Raw genomic sequence first — 22776 nt, forward strand, 5'->3', positions numbered from 1 at the left:
TTGTTTTTTAAAAAAAAAAAAAAAATATATTTTTTTTTATAAAAAAAAATTTTTTTTTTTTTTATAAAATAATAATAACATGATATTTATATAAGATTTTTTCTAGCACGAATTTGTCTCTTCGCTATTTCAGATTTTAAAGTTCGAGTATTTATTTATATAAATTCAAGACTATAGCAAAAATTTGACATTTTCATTAGAGATAATTTGTAATAGCTTTAGACAATTTTCAGATTAGTTTACGGCTTTTGCAACTATTACACTTGACCTTAAAAGATATTTTAAAAATATTTCCTCAAAATCATTATTTGTGGGCGTTCAGCTAGCAGCTATGGAAATATGAAAGCCTTAAGCTATGGTAAGTAACACTCAAAGATGGATAGAGATGAGACTTGTGTGGGCGAAGCAAAAGACGTAAATTTGTTAAAAAGGGTTTCTTTCTTTCTTCCTTAACTCAACATTCTCTCACATCTAACAATTTGTTGTTGTTGAAACTTTTTATATATTTTATAGCTGAAAGCACACTAAAATCAGATTCTTGTAGCTGTTTTTAGCTTGAAACATCGCCTGACATTGTTGAAAATTTATCTGCTTTCAGATTTGCAAATCTCATTTGCTTCCTGCTCACAAACTGATGTTCACCTGTCCAATTGAGACGAGTTATGCTACATGACTTCTAATTAGTATCAAAAAAACAAATTTGGCATTTAAATACACAACAACAACAATTACTAATAATTTTAACTGATTGCAAAAATAAATTGCCCCAACATGTGAAACAAAGCGTAGATAAGTGCAATATTAATTGCAGCTAAATTGTTTCTATAATTAATATAATTAATCAGCTGCTCATTAAGAGAACAAATACTTTACTAATGTTTAGTCATAAATATTTGCTAAGTATTTCCTATAATTTGCTTAATAGCTCGTTGAATGAATTGTCAACTCAGCATAAATTCGTCTCTTCCCATCTCCCCTCACCTCTCATCATTGTTTAATAATTTTCATTTTTACTGCAGCATTCAAACGTTGCGACGTTTATTAAATCAAAATTTCATGCCAGAATTCCTGTATAAATTATAGTTGCATGGCCAATGGAAATGCAATAGACACGCCCACACATAAGTGGGCAGTCAGGCAGTCAGTCTGTCAGCCAGTCAGTCAGGCAGTTTGGCTAATGGTCTGACCAATTGTCGCAAATTAGTAAGACCAACCCACATACACGCAATACACACACACACACACACACACACATACAGACAGATGCTGAGGTAAATGGCCCAAGTAGTTGGCAGCAACACCTAAGGCCAATCACATGCACAACCAAAAGCTAACGGTAAACCAGCGCAGTGGTGGGGAGAGCAGCACCACAAAAAAAAAAAAAAAAAAGAAAACAACAACAACTACAACAACAACTAAAAATACAGCTATAAACTTTACTGCTACAATTGGCAAATTGAAAATTGTGCGCTGGTGGTGCCGGCAGCAGCAGCAGAGCCACAGCAACTGACTGAGCCACCACAGACAGCGACGCGACCACAGCCATGGCCAGGCCTTGGCATAGCCCAGAGCCAAGTGCGCGCATGATGCGTTCAGACTAGAAGATAAGCGGCTGTGAGGCAACTGCGCTGCTGCCGCCTGCTGCTGCTGCTGCTGCTGCTGCTGCTGATGATGATGACGACGACGTAGACGTAGTAGACGTGGCCATTGCTGTTGCTGTTGCTGCGGCTGTTGCAGACGAAGATGCATTTGCTCAGACGCAACAAGTCGCAACATAGACGTTTCAATTTCAAAAACCATTTGGCCCAGCTAGATATTTTAATGAAGCGCCTGCCAGCGCTCTAAAGCTCGAGACGCATAACGGGCCACAGCCACAGCGGGCCAAGACCAGGCCAACTCGGGCTAGACGTCCACGCATAACAACAACAACAACAACAACAACAACAACAACGACAACCACAACTAGCAGCAGCAGCAGCAGCAGCTCGTCACAGTCAAAGGCTTGATAAGGTCGCAGTCAGTCAGCGGCATGCAAAACGAATGACTTAAGCAACGAACTTGCTTTGGCTGCAGCCAGCACAGAAATTACAACAACAACAACAACAAGAGCTAAAGGTGTCCATTTCAATGCCAGTCGTGAACGCACAGTTAGTTCTTAAGTGCTCAGAGCTATGTGTTAGATGTATGCGGTGTGTGCATGTGTGTGTGTGTGAGTGAATGATGTGTTGTAAGTATATATAGGTTGATGTTTGTTATATACACACTTTAATTAAAGCACACGCTCAATAAGTGCCACAATTTGTGTGTGCATATATAGATAATTAGAACTACGAGGGTTGCCTGATACATTTGTGAGTTTTAAGTGGGCTGCAAACAAAATTGGAGTGAGTTTTTGTGATGTTGAAGATGAAAGGGATAAGAGAGATATACTAGATAGGAATTATCTTTTTAAAGATTTATAAGCCATAGGAAATATATCTAATCCTAAAAGAAATTTTTCTTGTAATTTAATCGACTTTAATTGATTTAAAGGCGATTAAAAGTGATCGATAAAGATAATTAAACCTAGATGTTTGTTTAGTTTAAGTTTACAAAATATTTTGGGAGCTCTTAGACTTTACAAAATCAGAATAAATTAACTTTAATCGATTTGAATCAAAAGTATTTGATCGAGTTATCAGAGCTTACAGCTTGAGCTGTGAGAGATATAGTAGCAGCTAGATCTTAGGTTTTTGCCAATCTCAAAAAAGATGAATAAGACTGGAACGACTAAGGCACACTTCTTAATCAGGAATATATAGAATATATATAGAGTTTATAGGTAAGACCACGCCTACTGCTGCTTGTAATAAGCTAACTGTCCGCTACAAAATGCTAATCGAATTGCTTTAATAATACTAATTTTATATACTATTAATATTTTTATAGATAAATTATCAATTTGCTTTAGGCCACCCTCGCACCCACCCACGCACACACTCACAACTTTTCAGTTTTCTTTAGCTATTTTCTGTTGTCACTTTCAAACTTTCGCTTTGGCGTTTCGCTTCTCGTTTCTAGAGAAGCAGCGCACGCCCACACGAAAAATTTTTCACGGGTTCTGCTTCGCGTGCTACACACAACTTGACCCTATTCAGATAGCCTATATGTATATGTACGTGTATATATATTGTAATTAAAGTGAACTTGATTGCCATCATAAAGGCATGGGCCGTTGCTGTTTAGGCGTTAATTTTGGGTTCTACATTTGCCTTTTGGCAAATTATATGTTTCAATCTAAGTGCACTTTCTCCTGCCTTGGACGAAAAGTGAGTTGCGTTTATAGCCATTGTTGTTACTCTTTCTATAGTTATTGTTGCTGTTGTTGTTGTTGTTGTGGGCGTACACTTAATTGCTATTTAATGCCAAAATCGATTGCGGCTTACCTTATGCTTGACGTCTGCTTGTTTGGCTATTGAACTTCAATCACATCACACTGCAAAGACAGAGAGAGAGAGAGGGAGAAAAAATTCGAAATTAGTTTATGAAAATACTTGAGGCTTAACAATATTTGAGATATGTTTTCTTTTATATTTAATAATCTTAAAATAATTATTAAGGTCAACGTTTTGTCAAGCCTGTTTTTGATTTTCATTTCTGAGATTCTCAGCCAAACTCTGTCAATATTTTATATGCCACGCCTCGCTTTAGCCGCACGCCCTTTGCTGCTGCAGTTCTGTTAGTTTCTTTTATTCATTTCTGCGTCGCACTTCATTTAATGACTTCAATGCAATTTGCTAAATGTTGGCCCCAAAAAAGTGAAAACATTCGCCCACTTTTGCTTTCCTTTAACTTTCAATTTGGTGACTTAATTTCTTTGGCAACAACAACAACAAAAGTGCTGCAATAAAAGCTAATGAAATCGAACGCAAGCAACAACGACTTTATTGTTAAAGCCAGTGTCCAGCTAAATGACTTGCGATACAACAACAACAGCAACAGCAACAAATTTAGAGATCGCCAACAAGCTTTGCCCAAGAAATTATCAAGTGCAGCGAGCTTTGGCACTTTTACTTTCATTGTTTGTAGCCGATTCAGCCATTGTTGCCATTGGGCTGATTGTGGCCATCGATGTTGTTGTTGTTGCTATTGTTGTTGTTGTTGCTAACTTACAATTTATGGGTCCAAGCAGCGTTCGCTGTTGGCAGCCGTAGCAAACAACAATTTCCAACAAAGTACTAAACTTTTGGGCCATTTTCCTTTTAGCAGCAGCTAATGAGTAAAACGCTTTTGGCACCAAATCCACAACAACAATAGGAACAACAAAGGCAACAACAACAACATCGTCTCAAAATTACAAAACGATTTGTCTAAAACGCTTTAACTTCGATTTGTCTGGGAAAATGTAGCTGCATCTATTTTTGTGGCATGTGATGAGAAAATAACACCTAAACAGCAACAACAACAATGACAACAGCAACAACAACAATTGCTGCTGCCACTTGGTGTGTTATATAAGCAGCTTAAGCATACGCCACACTGCCAGCTGCAAGCAAAGCAAATCGTAGCAAAGCAAAGCAAATGCAGCAGCTTAATTAAATGCAAATTAGAATGATATAGAGCTGAACTAAGCGATACCCTCGACTAATTAGCATTTATCATAAGACTTAATTCAATCCCTACGAAAGGGCAAAGGAGTGAAGGCAGGCAGCAGGCGAGCAAATTGACAATTACTCTATGGAGAAGGGAAGAATCTAGAGAGAGAGAGAGAGAGACGAGGAGATGAAGCAGGAGGATATGAGGCAGCCTTGTAAAGCTCTTGAAAATCACATGGAAGGGAGTTGCTTATCAAGGCGAGAGTAGTATGATTGAGTAAGAGAGTCTTAAGATAGAGAAAATGAAATGGGCGGAAATGGAGAGAGTGTGAAATAGAAAATGAGAGATAAAGTGATATAGAAGGGTAAAGAAGAAGAGGGAGATGGAGAAGCTAAGCAATAATAGCCGAGAAAGAGAGATAAATAAAGAGAAAGAGAGAGTGAGTGTGTGTGAGAGAGAGAGAGAGAGAAAAAAATGAGAAACAAAGTGACAGACATGGGTAAAGAAAAAGAGAGATAAAGAGTTAAGCAAATATAGGCGAGAAATTAAGATAGATAGAGCGAGAGTGTGAGAGGGAGAGAGAAAGAATGTGTGTGAGAGAGAGAGAGCCAGTTAAAGTTAAGATAGATAGAGAAAAATATATAAACATATATTTAGCGGCAGTTAAATAAGAGAGAATGAGAAAAGTATTGGGGGATATTAGCCTTCCGCTAGTTTCCCATTCTTTCTCACACTAAATCTCTCTACTTCTATCATTCTATAGAGAGAGAGGCAAAGAAGCAATGATTTAGAGAGAGAGAGAGTCAGGCAGAGGTGTACAGCAAGAAGAGGTGAAATTGATATATGCACATACATACATACATCATACATACATTAGTTATAAAATATTCATATTCAATATTTGCAGAGCTTACAAACAATTCTAGAAAATTTCTCTCCATTTTCTATACACATACATATATGCAAATTCCAGCCAAGAATTATAAATTCTAATCAATTGATTTGAAATAGCTATTCCCGTACATGACTTCATATATATGTATATGTATGTATGTACATTCATATATGTATGCTTGAACGCAATTCGCCAAGCAAATGCAGTAAAAAGTTCAACTCAAAGTTTCCCAGCGAGGGAACAAAGCGATTGCAGACTGTTGTTGCTCAGTGTTGCGTTGCAATGTGGGCGTAACTGCAACTGTGACTGTAACGAGCAACGAGATGGCAGACTGAGAGACAGAGGCAGAGGCAGAGGCAGAGTGCAGCATGTAAAACGTTAAATTATCGCAGTTAATCTTATGCACAGGCCGTTGTTTTTGTTTCGGACTTGAGTTAGCTACTCGTATTAAGTGCAGCCACAGCAAACATGCCAAGACAAGCAACAGCAACAACAACAGCAACAGCAACAACTAGTTTGGCTAACATATCAATTAGCAGGCCTAGCCTGGCCTGGCCTAGGTCAGTTCCACAAAAAAAAAAAAAAAAAAAAAAAAAACAAATACTAAAACCTCAATACATGTTTATACAATATATATAAATATACATATACATGTGTGAAATTTTTCCATCCAACACTCTTCGCTCAGCATGGGCTTCTTTTGCAGCGAGAAGATGGATCTGTGCCTGCTGCTGCTGCACGTGGAGAATGCCTTCGATTGCCTAATGGAGCTGGGACACTATGGCGGCATGCAGTTCAATAATGTCTTCGATGAGGATCACATCTTGAACGGCCTGTATACGAAGGGCGTGGTGCTGTGCAGCGATCTGTTGCGCATTGTCGACTATCTGGAGGCCCAGCTGAAGCACGCGGATATCAAGGAGGTATATTATGCGGACGTGGATACAAATCATCGACCACGTGAATCCAACATATTGCAATACGATCGAAAGCTGCGCCGTGTGCACGAGGAGGCGACATCGGTGATCGAGCATGTGACAACGCTTGAGAGGCGTTACAACTATATGATTGAGAAAAGTTTTGCGCTGAGCAATGCGAATGAGTTTCTGGAGGTCAAGCGGAACAGTAAAGCCGAGCTGGTCTACACGGAGAGCTCAATCATTCATCTGTTGAAGGATCAGTCGGAGGGCGAAGGGCATAGCTCGCAATTGAATTATATTCTGGGCAGCATTCATGTTGAAAAGTTTCGAGCCTTTGAGCTGCTCATCTATCGTTTGTATGGGCGCAATGTGCTCGTCCGGCACACGGAGTCGCCAACGACGAGCACGAACTCGACGGGTCAGGAGAAAGAAATGCCGCACAAATATGTGGTGCTCCTGATGACGACGGCGGCTGCGTTTCGGCATAAATTACTGAAAATCTGTCAGGCATTTCATGTGGTGATCTTTGAGTGCCCGGAGAGCCCAACCCAGCGAATGCTTATGATCGAACAATTGGCCAAGGATATTAGCGACCTGGAGCTGGTGCTGGGCGAGACGCGCAAAGCCCACAAACGTTTGCTAACGATCATTGCCAACGATCTGTATATAATGCGCATTAACTTGCGCAAAAGCCTGCGAGTTTATGATCTACTAAATCGTCTGTATCCGATCGGCCCACTGGAGAATAAAAAACATCTGCAAGTCGAATGCTTTACGCCCAAAATGTTAACCGACGATGTGCGGCGGGTGCTTAACAACGGCATCCATGCGACGGGCGACGAAGAGAAGTACACGGCGCCACTGCTGATCAAACGTACACGCCCACTGCGCCACATGCCGCCCACATATTTTCAGCTGAATAAGTTTACGCAGGGCTTTCAGAATCTGATCGACGCGTATGGCATTGCCGACTATAGAGAACTGAATCCGGCCCCCTATACGATTATAACGTTTCCATTTCTATTCGCGATCATGTTCGGTGACATGGGTCATGGCATTCTGTTGACGTTGTTTGCCTGCCTCATGATCTTTGAGGAGAAACGCATCGAGCAAGTGAATCGGACGACAGTTAGCGAGAATGAGATTAGGAATATCTTATATGGCGGACGCTATATCATTTTATTAATGGGCATATTCTCCATATACATTGGCTTCATCTACAACGATATCATGTCACGGCCCTTGAACCTCTTTGGCTCCAGCTGGAGCTGTGTATACAATGAGACAACCGTACTGGGCCTGACCTCACAGTTGACATTGGATAGCAATGATCCCAAATTCTATACGGGCCATCCCTATCCCATTGGCGTCGATCCGATCTGGAAAATTAGTGGCGAAGATGCCATCACAACATTCAATTCACTCAAAATGAAGCTGGCCATCATATTGGGCGTTTCGCAAATGATGTTCGGCCTCACATTGTCGGCGGTCAATTGCATCCATTTGAAGCACAAGGCTGATCTATTTCTAGTCGTCATTCCACTCTACATCTTTATGATCTGTTTGTTCTGTTACCTGGTCTTTCTCATCTTCTTCAAGTGGCTAATGTATGGGGGCTTGAAGCAGTCCCCATACAATTCAGCGTGTGCCCCATCTGTGCTGATCACCTTCATCGACATGATGCTGATGAAGAACACTGAGCTGGAGGATAAGAACTGCAACCAGGGCATGTTTCCAAACGAACGCATATTGGAATATGCTCTCGTTTTTGTAGCCTTCGCGATGGTGCCGGTGCTATTGGCCGGCAAGCCGATCTATTTGACCTGTCGCCAGAGACAGTTGATGAAGAATCGCAGGAAGAAACAAGATACGGAAGAGCTGCATCGCAGCAGTAGGAATACCATCAAGGAAATGCGCTCCTCGTTGCGCTACACCATCGACTTTGAAGAGTCCGATCGTCGTTCAGTGCCAAAACTAAACACGCTCGACGATGCCCTTGAGTTCGATATGTCCGAAATTTGGATACACTCGGGCATCCATACGATTGAGAGTGTTCTGGGCTCAGTCTCGCATACGGCCTCGTATTTGCGCTTGTGGGCCTTGTCCCTGGCGCACAGTCAATTGTCCGATGTCCTTTGGAATATGGTGCTCGAGAAGGGTCTGAAGAATAAGCTACCCATCTATGCTGGCGTTCCCATACTAACTGCAGCCTTCTTCATTTGGAGCATACTAACTGTTGCAATCTTGGTCATGATGGAGGGTCTCTCAGCATTTTTGCATACTTTGCGCTTGCATTGGGTGGAGTTTCAATCTAAGTTTTTCAATGGTGCTGGTGAACCATTTCGCACCTTCTACTTTCCACCCTCTACTATACGGAGTTAGAAGAAGTTTTTAGTGGAAATTTATGTGTAACAGATATGTTTTTGTGTGGGTGTATTTTTTTAAAAATTATTTAAATTGATCAATGAAAGCTTCGAGTATTTGTGATATTTATAATAATAATAAATAATATTATTTAAATAATGATTAATAAAAATTCAATAAAAAATTATATTTTAATCTTAACTTTACTACAATTAAAGCAAGGCAAAGTCGATAATATATACGGTAGTGCTTATGAAAAAAATAGACACAATGTTTAAGTAACTGCCAAAAAATCATACTAATATAGCTCCACACAATTTTTGTATTTTATCCCATCTTTGGGTAAAAGTAAGTCCCAAAGTAAAAGTAAAATATAAAATTTAAAATATAAAATATAAAATATAAAATATAAAATATAAAATATAAAATATAAAATATAAAATATATAATATGAAATATAAAATATAAAAAATAAAGAATAAAATATAAAATAAAAATTATAAAATATGAAATATAAAAATAAAAAATAAAATTTAAAATTTAATTTTGAAATTTATGCATTATTATATTCGTATTATTAAAACCTTGCTAAAATATATATAAGTAAACCAAAACAAATATAAGTAATTCCGCATCAAGTTATTCTTAATATCTAGCTCTATTATTTATTTTTCAAGTTCTTACACAAATATTTGCGAAATCCTTAGCCAATTGCTGGTCCAAACGAAACTCAATTAAGACTATGGCTAAAAATAGTACTAGATTTTTAGCATAGCCTGACACTTCTGGCAAATGCTCATAATTAACAGCAACCAGCAGCAGCTGCTGCCGTTTCAGCCCACGCAAATGACCAGCATCTCTTTGCATTTGTGGACATTCCAATGCAATTAGCATTGGCAGCCAGGCGGGCAGGGGCAGCCCAGCCAGGCAGAGAGTTAGCAATGGCTAAGGCCATAAACCAAAGTAAACTTTAAACAATTTCCATTTATTTGGTTTATGCCACTCGCAACAGCACAGCGGCCATTGCCAGCTGCATGTAGCATGTAGCACGTTGCACGTTGCACATTGCACGTTGCTGGGTGCCAATGCGGGCGCAAAAGTCGTCGACCCTTTTCAAGCAGCCAGCAGCAGCAGCAGCCACATTAACAACAGCAACAACAACAACAACTGCTGCTGCTGTTCTTGTCGTAGTTGTTCAGCTTGTTTTCCTATACTCTATACGCCACAGCTGAGTATTTGCTGGCGTGACTGCTGCTGCTGCTGTTGTTGTTGTTGTTGTTGTTGCTGTTGCCGCTCTGTTTGCGCTGCAGCCGCCATTAACACCCACGCCAAAAAAGAAAACAACAACAACACTATTGTTGTTGCAAGTCTTTGGCATAAATTATGAACAGCAACCGATGACGCATGCAGGCCTAAGTAGACTTGTTGCATGCATAAATAACTTTCGTTAGCCAAGCACATGAACCTATTAGATCAACGCTAAACAAAAGACACAACAAACAACGGAGCATTGAGAGAGCAGAGCGAAAAGAGGAGAGGCAGCGGCGGAGGCAGAGCTGAAGCTGAAGCTGAAGCTTGAGCTGAAATGCATTTTCATGATCAGAGCAGGTTTCCAGCTACGCAATGGCTGTGGCCAAACAGGCTTTTGGCTTTGGCTTTGGCTTTTTTAGACATAGCACGCGCCATTGTTTAGCTTTTTTCTTTCTCCCTATCTCTCTCTCTCTCATTTTTTGTTTTTGTTTAGCAGTACGCAGAAGTTGGTTGCCTAAGTCTTTTGTTTATATTTGGTAAGTTGTGTTCTAATGCGCAACGCTTCATGACCATTTCGGTGCATGTGTGTGTGTGTGTGTGTGTGTGTGCGTGCGTCCACAATGGGCAGCTGCTTAGCGCATTTATGGCCAGCAATTGCCAAGTCCCTCGGGTGTGCAAGCCATGCAGCAAAAGCAAGGTCAACGTCGTTGTTGCTGTTGTTGTTGCTGCTGCTGCTGTTACTGCTGCTGCAGTTGTTCCTCTTGTTGCTCTGCTCTGTTATAGTTGGCAACATTGTCAGTCGCATGGGGAAAATCAATTTCAAACTAAAAATGTCGCATTGCTGTTTGCTAGCTTCCACACACACGCACACACACACATACATCACGTCACGTTCCGCGCTGGGTCATCAAAGCCTTAAAGGGCGCTGAGCGACGACTGTTGCTGCTGCTGCTGCTGCTGCAGCTTCTATGTTGCAGTTGTCATTGTTGCCAGGCTCTTTTTGTTTTTTTGTCTCTCTGCTTGCCTTGCTATTGTCTGGTCTGGTCTGCTTTTGGGCTTTACATGCCGGGAAGGTGTTAAATTCAACTCAGGCACGGCCAATCGAAAAAGCTTCAATGCCTCAATGTCAATGCACGCTAAAGAATTTCTGCCACAGCAGAAGGACATTTCAGCTACGTGGTCTGCCACGCTATCTATCTCCTGCCCCCTCTCCCTCTCTCTTTCTCTCTCTGTCTGTCTGTCTATAGAACTGCCCCAGGCACACTCAAGTGCTTACCTCACTTCAAAAAGGCAAAAACTTTTTTCTGTTAGCTGCCTCTCATTCAAATGGCCCAGTCAAGTGTGCGAGAGCAACGACTACCTGATGGAAACATCAACAACAACAGCAACGAAAATAAAATATAATAAAAACAAATGAACACCGGAACAACAACAACAACAATAACAAGCAGGCATAACTGTAAACAGCGCATTATTAACCAAATTAATTAACTTGCCACACAGTTTGCGCTTTTTTCTTCGAGACTGAGACGAAAAAAAGCAAGTGGAAAAATGCCAAAGAAATTGCCACAAATTGTGCATTGTCGCTGTTGTTGTTGTTGTAGCTCTTATTGCTGTTGTTGGTATTTGCTCGGCCTTTTGTTAGCTAATGTTAATTAAATATAACAGCCTCACGCCGCTTTGCACTTAGCAGATTCTTAACGCAACGGATGCCAACAATTGGCCGCAATTCATGAGTCCAAAAGCGCTGAGAATTTTTGGGTGGCTGACGACTTTCACTGTCCACAAAATGCTTTAATTAAAATTGCGAAAAAAAAAAAAAAAACAGCAGCAGCAGAAAAACCAAAATTAATTTTAACTATGTCGGAATTTGTTTTGTTTTTGTTTTTTTTTGGTTTTTTGGCAATTTAACCGGTTCGCATTTTGTTTTTTAGGAACAGTGGGAGCGACAGCCTCAACCACAACCCGAAAAAGTGAAATTTTGTTTTCAAGCATTTAGCAGCTTATTAGCAGACAGCGCAGCCAGAATTAAATAAGAAACCAATTCCCATATATAGATATAAAGTTAGCATACAAAAGAGAAATGCCCCAAAAACCTATTTGATGGATGCAAATTAAGAAAAAATGAAGAAAAAACTAAATAAATGAACTGGGAATATCTGCAAAAATAAATCAAGTGGAAGAAATAAAACGAGCGTAGATTTAGCTTCAAATAAATGAGCACACTTAGCAGCACATTAACATTCCATAAGCTTATCAATTAAAAGTAATCTAGTTAAGGCTGGACCGAAGATTAATGCGGTCGGATCAAACGCTTTTTATTCTTTTTTTTTCGATGATAGACACGGCTATTGGAAAAATAGAACAGGTACAATCTACAGGCATTAGGATTTATGTAACTTTAACCGAATATAAAATGTTTATGTTTATCTAGATAAGCAAGAAGCTAGAGGCAGAGTGATTCATGAGGAAAAAAATATTAAAAGAAATTAATTTGAGTATATATTTGTCTATATATGATATATAGTTTGGGTTAAGATTTTCAATAGCTCAAAATATGTCAGAAGATAATCTTTATAGATATCTGAGAAATTAGAATTGAAGCGAAAGCACATAAAAAAAAAAATCTTTAGGAATTGTGCAATTGATAATATTACTATTTAAACATTTATTAAAATAAATTAAACTAATCAAAATAAAATAAATAAAATTTTGAATTTTTAAATTATCAAATATAAATTATATAACAAATAACTCTTATGCTAAACTTAAATTTATGCGTTCTTCAGCTATTGCAAATCTACAAATCCCATATACCTTTATATTTTTATGAATGAACCGTATTGAATATGGTTTAAAGCAAAAGAGTTTGCTCTAAATAAATGCAGCATGATTCACATTTAATTATCATAAACACAAAAGACAAAAAAAAAAAAAAATATACAAATGCTCAATTCATATTGTTAAAAATCAATAATTGAATACAAAACATTTCGGATATACATATAAATAAATCAAACATTAATCTAAATTATGTGCGGTATTCATTTTAATTTCACATGAACTTCGTTTGGCGGCAAGTTCGTTACTTCAGTCTTTTGTTTGGCCAGCGCATGCATAATGAGAATGCGAACGGCACCAGACACACACACACACACACACATGTAAGCATGCGTATGCGTGTGAGTGTGTGTATATATGCATAACAAACTGTATAATGCGAACGAATGTCGATGTGTATATATATGTCAATTACAGCACGATTTTTGGCAAATTTGCTTGACGCTGACACATTTTGAAAACTTGGCAGCCACAAATTGTGGGTCAGCTGCGATACCGATTTATGTCGTCGGCGACAATAAATTTGTCAGCTTTATTTACTTTTCGGTTTGCTCGAGCACCGTTAAGTAAACGCAATGCATGATTTGTGCTTTATAATGAGGGCGCGCGCAAAGACGCAAAGACGCTGAGCAGGATGACAGCAACAACAACAGCTGTGATGATGATGACGATGATGAAGACATCGACTGAGACGCGTTGTATATTTTAAGTTTTCAGTTGCGGGATTTACAATTTATTTTGGCAATATTTCACTTAAATCTGCATTCAATAGGCGTGTGGAAGCAGACAAAGTGCGTTAGCCATGAAATTTTATGTTGAATTGCAGATAAAGCGAAACAATTACAAGTTAAATAAGTGAAGTAAGGCTCAGAAACCAGTTGCTAGCTGTAGTCATAAAGGTTTGTAAGTATGTATCTATCTGTATCTGTATCTGTATCTGTATCTGTATCTGTATCTGTATCTGTATCTGTATCTGTATCTGTATCTGTATCTGTATCTGTATCTGTATCTGTATCTGTATCTGTATCTGTATCTGTATCTGTATCTGTATCTGTATCTGTATCTGTATCTGTATCTGTATCTGTATCTGTATCTGTATCTGTATCTGTATCTGTATCTGTATCTGTATCTGTATCTGTATCTGTATCTGTATCTGTATCTGTATCTGTATCTGTATCTGTATCTGTATCTGTATCTGTATCTGTATCTGTATCTGTATCTGTATCTGTATCTGTATCTGTATCTGTATCTGTATCTGTATCTGTATCTGTATCTGTATCTGTATCTGTATCTGTATCTGTATCTGTATCTGTATCTGTATCTGTATCTGTATCTGTATCTGTATCTGTATCTGTATCTGTATCTGTATCTGTATCTGTATCTGTATCTGTATCTGTATCTGTATCTGTATCTGTATCTGTATCTGTATCTGTATCTGTATCTGTATCTGTATCTGTATCTGTATCTGTATCTGTATCTGTATCTGTATCTGTATCTGTATCTGTATCTGTATCTGTATCTGTATCTGTATCTGTATCTGTATCTGTATCTGTATCTGTATCTGTATCTGTATCTGTATCTGTATCTGTATCTGTATCTGTATCTGTATCTGTATCTGTATCTGTATCTGTATCTGTATCTGTATCTGTATCTGTATCTGTATCTGTATCTGTATCTGTATCTGTATCTGTATCTGTATCTGTATCTGTATCTGTATCTGTATCTGTATCTGTATCTGTATCTGTATCTGTATCTGTATCTGTATCTGTATCTGTATCTGTATCTGTATCTGTATCTGTATCTGTATCTGTATCTGTATCTGTATCTGTATCTGTATCTGTATCTGTATCTGTATCTGTATCTGTATCTGTATCTGTATCTGTATCTGTATCTGTATCTGTATCTGTATCTGTATCTGTATCTGTATCTGTATCTGTATCTGTATCTGTATCTGTATCTGTATCTGTATCTGTATCTGTATCTGTATCTGTATCTGTATCTGTATCTGTATCTGTATCTGTATCTGTATCTGTATCTGTATCTGTATCTGTATCTGTATCTGTATCTGTATCTGTATCTGTATCTGTATCTGTATCTGTATCTGTATCTGTATCTGTATCTGTATCTGTATCTGTATCTGTATCTGTATCTGTATCTGTATCTGTATCTGTATCTGTATCTGTATCTGTATCTGTATCTGTATCTGTATCTGTATCTGTATCTGTATCTGTATCTGTATCTGTATCTGTATCTGTATCTGTATCTGTATCTGTATCTGTATCTGTATCTGTATCTGTATCTGTATCTGTATCTGTATCTGTATCTGTATCTGTATCTGTATCTGTATCTGTATCTGTATCTGTATCTGTATCTGTATCTGTATCTGTATCTGTATCTGTATCTGTATCTGTATCTGTATCTGTATCTGTATCTGTATCTGTATCTGTATCTGTATCTGTATCTGTATCTGTATCTGTATCTGTATCTGTATCTGTATCTGTATCTGTATTTATATCTGTATCTATATCTACATATATCTACATTGACATATCTTTTGCCATGCCTACATCTATGTACATTATCTACTTATATCTATGCATATGTAGCTATTTATCTATAAACATACCTACATCTGTTCGAAACTACATATATCTCCAAAGCATTATAGCTCTGCTTACAAGTGCTGGCCGCGTGTGTGTATTTGTTTACCTGTGTGTGCGCTCGCTCCAGTTGCCAGTTGGAATCAAAACATCACGAAATCTCGTTAAAAACCACAGCGCAAAAGCAAATACGAAATACAAATGTGTACCGTTAGCTTTGTTTTAACTGCGGGCCAAGCCAAAAACACAAAACAAAAAAAAAAAAAAAAAAACAAAAACCAAAAAACCTCAGTAAAACACTAAAAAAAAGGCAATAGACAAACAAAAGCAACAAACGACGGCATTGACCAGCCAAGTGGGCAGCAGTTGTTTTTGTTGTTGTTGTTGCTGTTGTGCTTCTAGACCCGGTCAATTGAAGCGCTTTCAGTCAGCTATTCATAATTTGCTACAATTAATTTGAGTGAGTGTGTGTGTGTGTGTGTGTGTGTGTGGGGTGAGCTGATTCAGGCACTTGACAAACTGCAGTGCAGGTGGATGGACAACGATTGCAACAACAACAACAACAATAGCAACAGCAGCAGCAGCAACAATAAACAGCAGCATTTTGACCTTCGCCTGACAGCCTAACGAAATGCAGCTCAAGTGCTAAAAAAAACTTAAACTTCACAGCCAAACACTTGAACACGAAGTTCGTTGGCTGTCTGCCATTTGAATGACGTGCCACAGCAGCAGCAACAGCAGCAGCAGCAGCAGCAGTCGTAACAATAGCGTGCAATTACAGCACCAACAACAACAGCAACAACAATTGGTGTCAAATGCTACCGTAACACGCCACAAAGCAAAACTGCTGCCAGAATTTATTGGCGCTACTTGAGAAATTAGCTAAAAAGCTGAATTAAATTAGATGAAGTGGGAGGAGGCGGGCGTATGCAACTGAGTAATGCTCGTTTGTTGTCGAGAAATAACTAAATAAGTATTTTAGAGAGCCTAATTATAGTTAGTTAACAAATTCAATCTATATATCAATTTAGTAATAATTAGATTTTTTGTAACTGTCACACTATCAATCTATCAAACCGTCTATATAGCAATATATAAATTAATTGATAGATTAATAGATTGCTATATTGATATATTGATAGATTAAGAGAATGAATATTTGTAAATTAGATAAATTTGTATATAATAATTAATCTATTTATTAAATATTAATTTTTCAATATTCATTCTTATAATACATAGAACAAGCAATTAACCTAGCGATATATTTTCAGCTTTAACATTTTGCTCCAGAAATTCCAGATATAATATGTTTTATGGATATAATACTTTGTTAAATATTAATTTTTTTTTATTTATTTATTTATTTATTTTTTTTTTATATATGTTCATATCTGAGTGGTCTAAGTAAAAACGCTTATATTATAAATCCTAATAATTTATTAAATGATTATTATGTTTTATATAACATATATATTATTATAAATATTTTCATTAATATTTTTATTATTAGTTAATTTCTGAATGTTTAATATAAAAATCATATCATTTAACTAAGCCCAAGTTTTCATGTCTTAATCAACAACATGTCTCAAGCAACAGTCAAACAGCCATCTCCCACATTCTTCAAAAGCCAATATACCCGCTCTCTGCATCACAGCCCGAACGAGTATAACGTCAAGAAAAAAGAGCTACATAAATAATTATGAAGCCAACTAATTTCACTTTACAGCATTAGAGTGAAATGTCGCCGCAGACAGCGCAATTTGCAACCGTTTGCTGCCGGGAAAAAAGCAAAAAAAAAAAAAAACAAAAACAAAAAAATAAAATGTGAAAAGGGAAAAAATTAAAAAGAAAGATAAAACTGTTGTTGGTAGAAACATTCAACGAATCCGCAGCCGCCCACGCAGCAGCACCATAAATAAGCCAACATCAGCATCAGCATCAACATCAGCGAATCGCTTAGCGGCAGCAGCAGCAGCAGCAGTTGGTAATAAATTTGAGGCGCGTGGGCCATGGCCCGAACAGCCCGTCGTGCGACAAATGTCAGCGGCAAATGAGGACACGCCCCGAAACAGAGGAAATATAAAACCGAAATTAAAGTGCGTCATCAAGCAGGAAGAGCTAGAATACACTACGCAGCAAAACTACAGAGTTTAGGCCGCAATTTCAATAGGCTGCTCGTTTATGACTCAACTCAAAATGTGGCAAAAAAAAAAAAAAAAAAAACTATTAAAGAAAGCTATTAAAGAAAAGTGAGCGCATTTACATTCATATTTTATAAACTGCTTATGATCACAGAACTAGGCCTCATTAACACACGTGACAACCACACACACACACATGCAGAGCTGCCGCCATTAAGCTAAGACGTTTAGCACTTGGCTTCGGCTTTGGCTTTGGCTGTTGCTTGCCAATGAATTGACACATTTGGCACAGGCTCAAGCGAAATTTTGTGGCACTTATGCAGAGACTCATATATTTCTATCTATCTATCTATATATATTTTTAGTCATAGCTATACATCGTAGCTGACAGCAAATTGCAGATGTGACCAAAATTGCGGTCTGCACAACTAAGTGCTGTACTTTAGATGTAGTACAGCAAACACACACACACACACACACATGTTTATGCATATATGTACATATATCAGTGGTTATACATAGCTCTATGTCAACTGCAAGTCACAATAACCAGCGGCATAAATCTATTGTGAACTGACACATGAAGCCAAGCAGCTTGTGTGTCCCCACTATAAATGCGGAAGTTCTATATTATAGCCATGTTTATATTTGGGAATTGAAATATGTGCATGGGTGTGTGTGTGTGTGTGTGTGCTTGGCAATTTACAGCTGCTCGGAGATATAGAATTTCTGGCGCTGAAATATGAATAAGTAAACAAGTCAGTCTTAAGGTATAGACACACATACATATGCACGTACATATATGTATATGTAATGTCAAGTGCACACAAATGAGTTTAACATAAAGGCCAAATAATTACAAATGCTACATTTCACTGGAATGCCAACTTCAATCAATTTGCTATAAATGTTTGTCATGGAAAATTAACATATTTGCTTGTATAATGTAATGCATATTAATTTAATAATTTTCTATAAATATATTTTCCGAGGGCTACAATAGCCTAGACTAACTACAGCAAATTAAGCACGTTTGCTTATGCTTCTATAAATTTGTTGATTCGAGTTTTAATTAATATAAGTTTATTATTGATTAAGTCAAGGCTATGAAAAAGCTAAGAGAAAGTAAAAGTAATTTTGATTAGTGATAGATGAAAATCTTCCTCTGTCTCTCTAATGTACTATACTATAATATAAACTCTATATTCCCATGTTTAGTCAGTATACTGTATAAAATAGCTTAAATCAATCTATGCTTCATAGCTGCAAAGTTGTACAAGACACAACCTGAAAGAGCGGAGACGTAGGGACCAACATTCTAGATGAATTCAGTTTATTCTTTTGTTCAACAATAATATTAGATATATACTTTAAATTGTATGCCCTGCCTTTTACATACATTTTCACAATGGCTTTATATAAACTGCATTGCCATTTTCAATGGGAGTCTATTATTGCTTCAATCAATTGAAGCTTTAGGACTGCTAAGCTTAACAATAAAAGCTATGAAATCTGCTGTTAGTTCTATTTTTAGACTTAGTAATCCCTTAAGAAAACAAACTGATAAGAGCTTACAAAACATGTTTATTGATTTAGCTAAGAACTTATATTAGCTGCCTTAAAGATTGTGACGAAACCCAGGGCTGCCATATTTACCGATAGGTTTAAAATTTATGTTTATATAAAGTGAAGTTTAGTTGTAAGAAAAAGAAAATCAGTTTTTATGCCTTCTACTTAAAAACCCGCCATATACGTATGTAAGTACAATTTCCAAGGGAAAAATTTTGCAAAATGAAAAATAAATTGAAATTGGAAAATGAAAATATAAATATGAAAAGTCCTACTTTTATTTTAAACATTATGATATATATGTATATATCCATTTATATTTGAAAAATTCTGATAAACCTATTTCTAATTCAATTTCTGATCAATTTAATTTTAAATATTCTGATAAACTTATTTCCTATTTCTATTTCTGATAAATATGAATATAAATATAATATGAAAAATATAAGTAGACCTATTTCTGATAAATATGAATGGACCCATTTTGATTTGAAATATTCTGATAAACCTATTTCCTATTTCAATTTCTGGTAAATATGAATATAAATTTAATATAATAAATATAAATGGATCTATTTCCATTTCTAATAAATATGAATAGTTCAATTAAAATATAATTAAATCTACTTTTATTTCTAATAAATATGAATAGACTCATTGCTATTTTAATTATTCTGATAAATATGAATAGAACTACTTCTATTCCACTATATAACTTAAATTTGATCTCTAGTCAAAATTAAGCACCATTAGAAAAATGCAACAGTAGCTCGACTCAGTTAGACTTCATAAAAGCTGAATGTAGCCTCAGCTCAACTTGCAGTTCGCTTATTTATGGCACAGCTTCTGTTTTTTGTTTGTTGTTTGTTGTGCACACATTCATTGCACAGTTAAAAGATTCTCTAGCTGCATACCGAAATGACAAACTGCCAGCAGAGCTGATTTATGGCCAGAGTCAACAGCAGTTAAACTATTTGCAGCAGACGCCCAGCTCCTGCTCATGTATATATAATATATATGTATTTAAAAAGCTATTCAAGCATAGGTAAATAATTTCCAGCTTACCTGTAAAATTTGCAAAGCTTGACTTCTGCTCAGCTGTTAGCTAAAATGGCACAAAAAATATAAACGGAATTTATTAGTAATTTGTGCTAAAACAAAACATAAAAGAAGCACTTAAAATTGATTTAAAAATATGCATATATATATATATATATATTTGCATTCTTAGGCTTTAAAATTAAGCACAATTTGTCACGTCAGTTGTTGACTTAAACTATCACTCGAAGCTGATCTATGAGCTATTTCGAGCACTCCCAAACACACACGCACACACACACGCACTTTCTATGACAAATCTGTGCTGCTGGCAAACGCTCAAATTAGACTCAAAATCATGTATGTACAAGCAACTGCAACAACAACAGCAGCAACACGTACTACGAATCGCTTGTTAACTCATCCAAAAAGTAAACCACATTCTTTAGAGCATTTGAAAAAGCAGTAGAAGAGCAGCCACAGCACCAGATAGGCAAAAAAAAAAAACAGCAAATACAAAACAACATGCGAGGCATAAAAAACACAACAGCAGCAACAACAACAACAACAACAACAACAACAGCAACACAAAAAACACGTTCAGCGCGTGTAGCAGCAGCAGCATGAGGCAAAAAACACGAGGTAGGCAGCCAGCCGGGCCGGCATGGGCCACGGGGGAGGCGTGGCATGGCTTTAACTTTTTAGCAAAATGCAAAACAACATCGGAAAGACGAGAAATCTGGCTACTGTAATTTGTCTGCCCCGCCATAGACACAGAGACACACAACATAGACACGCGCTCTCGCCGTAGTTGCCCAGCCGATTTCAATTCCTTTGTCCAAGTGGTGCGAGTCCAAGTTTGCAATGCAGCCACTCTGCAATTGCTGCTCCACTTTTCAGTGTGTGTGTGTATGTGTGAGTGTGTTTGTCGTCTCTAGTTTGTGCGCCTGGCTGTCTCCAACTATTTCGGCTAAGCATAAAAAAATAAAACGAACATCTAACAGCAACCGAGTCGCCGCCTTTGTCGCTGAGGTCAATTTTTATGTTGCAGCCATTTTTCACAAAAAAAGAAAAAAAAGCAAAGAAATAAACAAATATAAAGAAAAGAAAAAACTTCTTTCGTTAGTTTCGTTCGTTGGGCCTTTTTGTATGCCCTGCAGCGTACTGCATATGTGCGGGTAAGCTGGGTATATTGATTTCGTTCAAGCTGTATGTAACAGCTAACGTGGCCTAGCAAGAAGCTTTGATATAATTATTGTCTAGGATTAACTGCAGACAAGAGATTTAGAGCTGATTGTCGATGACAAACCTACATACCGTTTTCTAGGTCTCTCTATATTTATATTTTATTCTGTTTCTGTCTATCCTCTTTCCTCACAATCTTCCTCTCTCTCCTCCTGTCACTCTCTTTCTGCCTGTCAGCCCTTCTGACTGTATATGTCAATATATGACTCCTTCTGTATGTATCACTCCCTCTGTCTGTCTGTCTCTCTGTCTGTCTGACTGTTTGCCTTTTATCTATTTACATCTCTATCTCTCTCTCTTTCTTTCTTTGTCTGTTCTGTGCCTCTCTACCTGTATATATATACATCTTCTTATCTATCGATCTATAGCAACATCCATCTAACTGTAACGCATCTAAATATTTTGAAATATTTTTCCATGTATTTCTTCGTCTGAAATATATGTGCATAATTTATACTATATTTATATAATTTATACTATATTATATAATATTATATATATTATATATACAATATATATTCTTGTTTTATAGTATGCTTAATTTATACTATATTTAAAATATATATTATATATACAATATATATTCTTGCTCGTAGATCATAGAAAGCCTCCTTCGAGTGTTTGCCCGCATGCAATCGATAATAAATTAATCGATTAATATTTATTCTTTATAAGTATTTAGAGTTCCTTACTTTCATATACAGCTCCTTTAAAATTCAACCTCTATACGGGTATTTTCTAGTCTAGCACTTCCAACATACTAGCTCTATATATACTTTTTATTTCATTTTTTCGGGGTAGGCCACATTTTTTATTCCGTCTGGGGCACTTACAAGTTACGTATAAGTGCCATGTGTATGTGTGTCTGTATGTGTGGCTATGTGTGTGGGCTTTTGCTGCAGTCAACTTTTTGGCTGGCCTCTTGGCCGGCAAACACTTCCATTTCAACTTCAGCTACAACTACAACTACCACACCAACAACAACTACAACTACAACTTCAGCTACAACTACAAAACTCTGCCTCAATTGCTTGACACTTCAGTTTGTAATTAGTTTTGTGGCCATGCATGAAAATTTCATTTAGTTTTTAATAGCCCCATGAACAATGGCCACGTGCTCAAATGTTGTTTTTATCAACTTGCTTAGGACTGGGGCAGCAGAACAGGAAATGCAATTGGCAAGCAAATTATGAGCAACGGCTCCAAGTTGAATAACATATGAACTCATCGAATGAAAGTTTGCAATTATTTAGCATTACATTTAATAATGGAGAGAGTTAGTTCCCTAAAACTTAAATTGGCCCATTCATTTGTCAAATATCTTGGGCTAT

General features: G+C 37.2%; 2 protein-coding genes across 3 annotated transcripts in view; one reads left to right on the forward strand and one right to left on the reverse strand.

Annotated features, from left to right (window-relative positions):
• The window catches only part of LOC6578966 (UPF0746 protein DDB_G0281095), a 135857-nt gene that overhangs the window by 59202 nt on the left and 53879 nt on the right, over positions 1 to 22776 (reverse strand). For both annotated transcript variants that reach the window (XM_015163397.3, XM_015163396.3), the window contains exons 2-3: positions 20228 to 20267; positions 3426 to 3475 (exon numbers count right to left, since the gene is read on the reverse strand). The gene's annotated coding sequence lies outside the window, so the exon portion shown is untranslated. The remainder of the gene's footprint in view (positions 1 to 3425; positions 3476 to 20227; positions 20268 to 22776) is intronic.
• Positions 6050 to 8941, forward strand: LOC6578967 (V-type proton ATPase 116 kDa subunit a1). Its single transcript, XM_002004828.4, has one exon. The coding sequence runs from the start codon at positions 6160 to 6162 to the stop codon at positions 8770 to 8772; it is 2613 nt and encodes an 870-aa protein (XP_002004864.1). The 5' UTR covers positions 6050 to 6159; the 3' UTR covers positions 8773 to 8941.

Source organism: Drosophila mojavensis, unplaced genomic scaffold, assembly GCF_018153725.1.
Source record: "Drosophila mojavensis isolate 15081-1352.22 unplaced genomic scaffold, ASM1815372v1 contig_80, whole genome shotgun sequence".
NCBI classification, from domain to species: domain Eukaryota; kingdom Metazoa; phylum Arthropoda; class Insecta; order Diptera; family Drosophilidae; genus Drosophila; species Drosophila mojavensis.

Bases quoted from the DNA above. Each gene is read 5' to 3' on its own strand.
- LOC6578967 (XM_002004828.4), top strand. From the start codon at position 6,160: ATGGGCTTCTTTTGCAGCGAGAAGATGGATCTGTGCCTGCTGCTGCTG.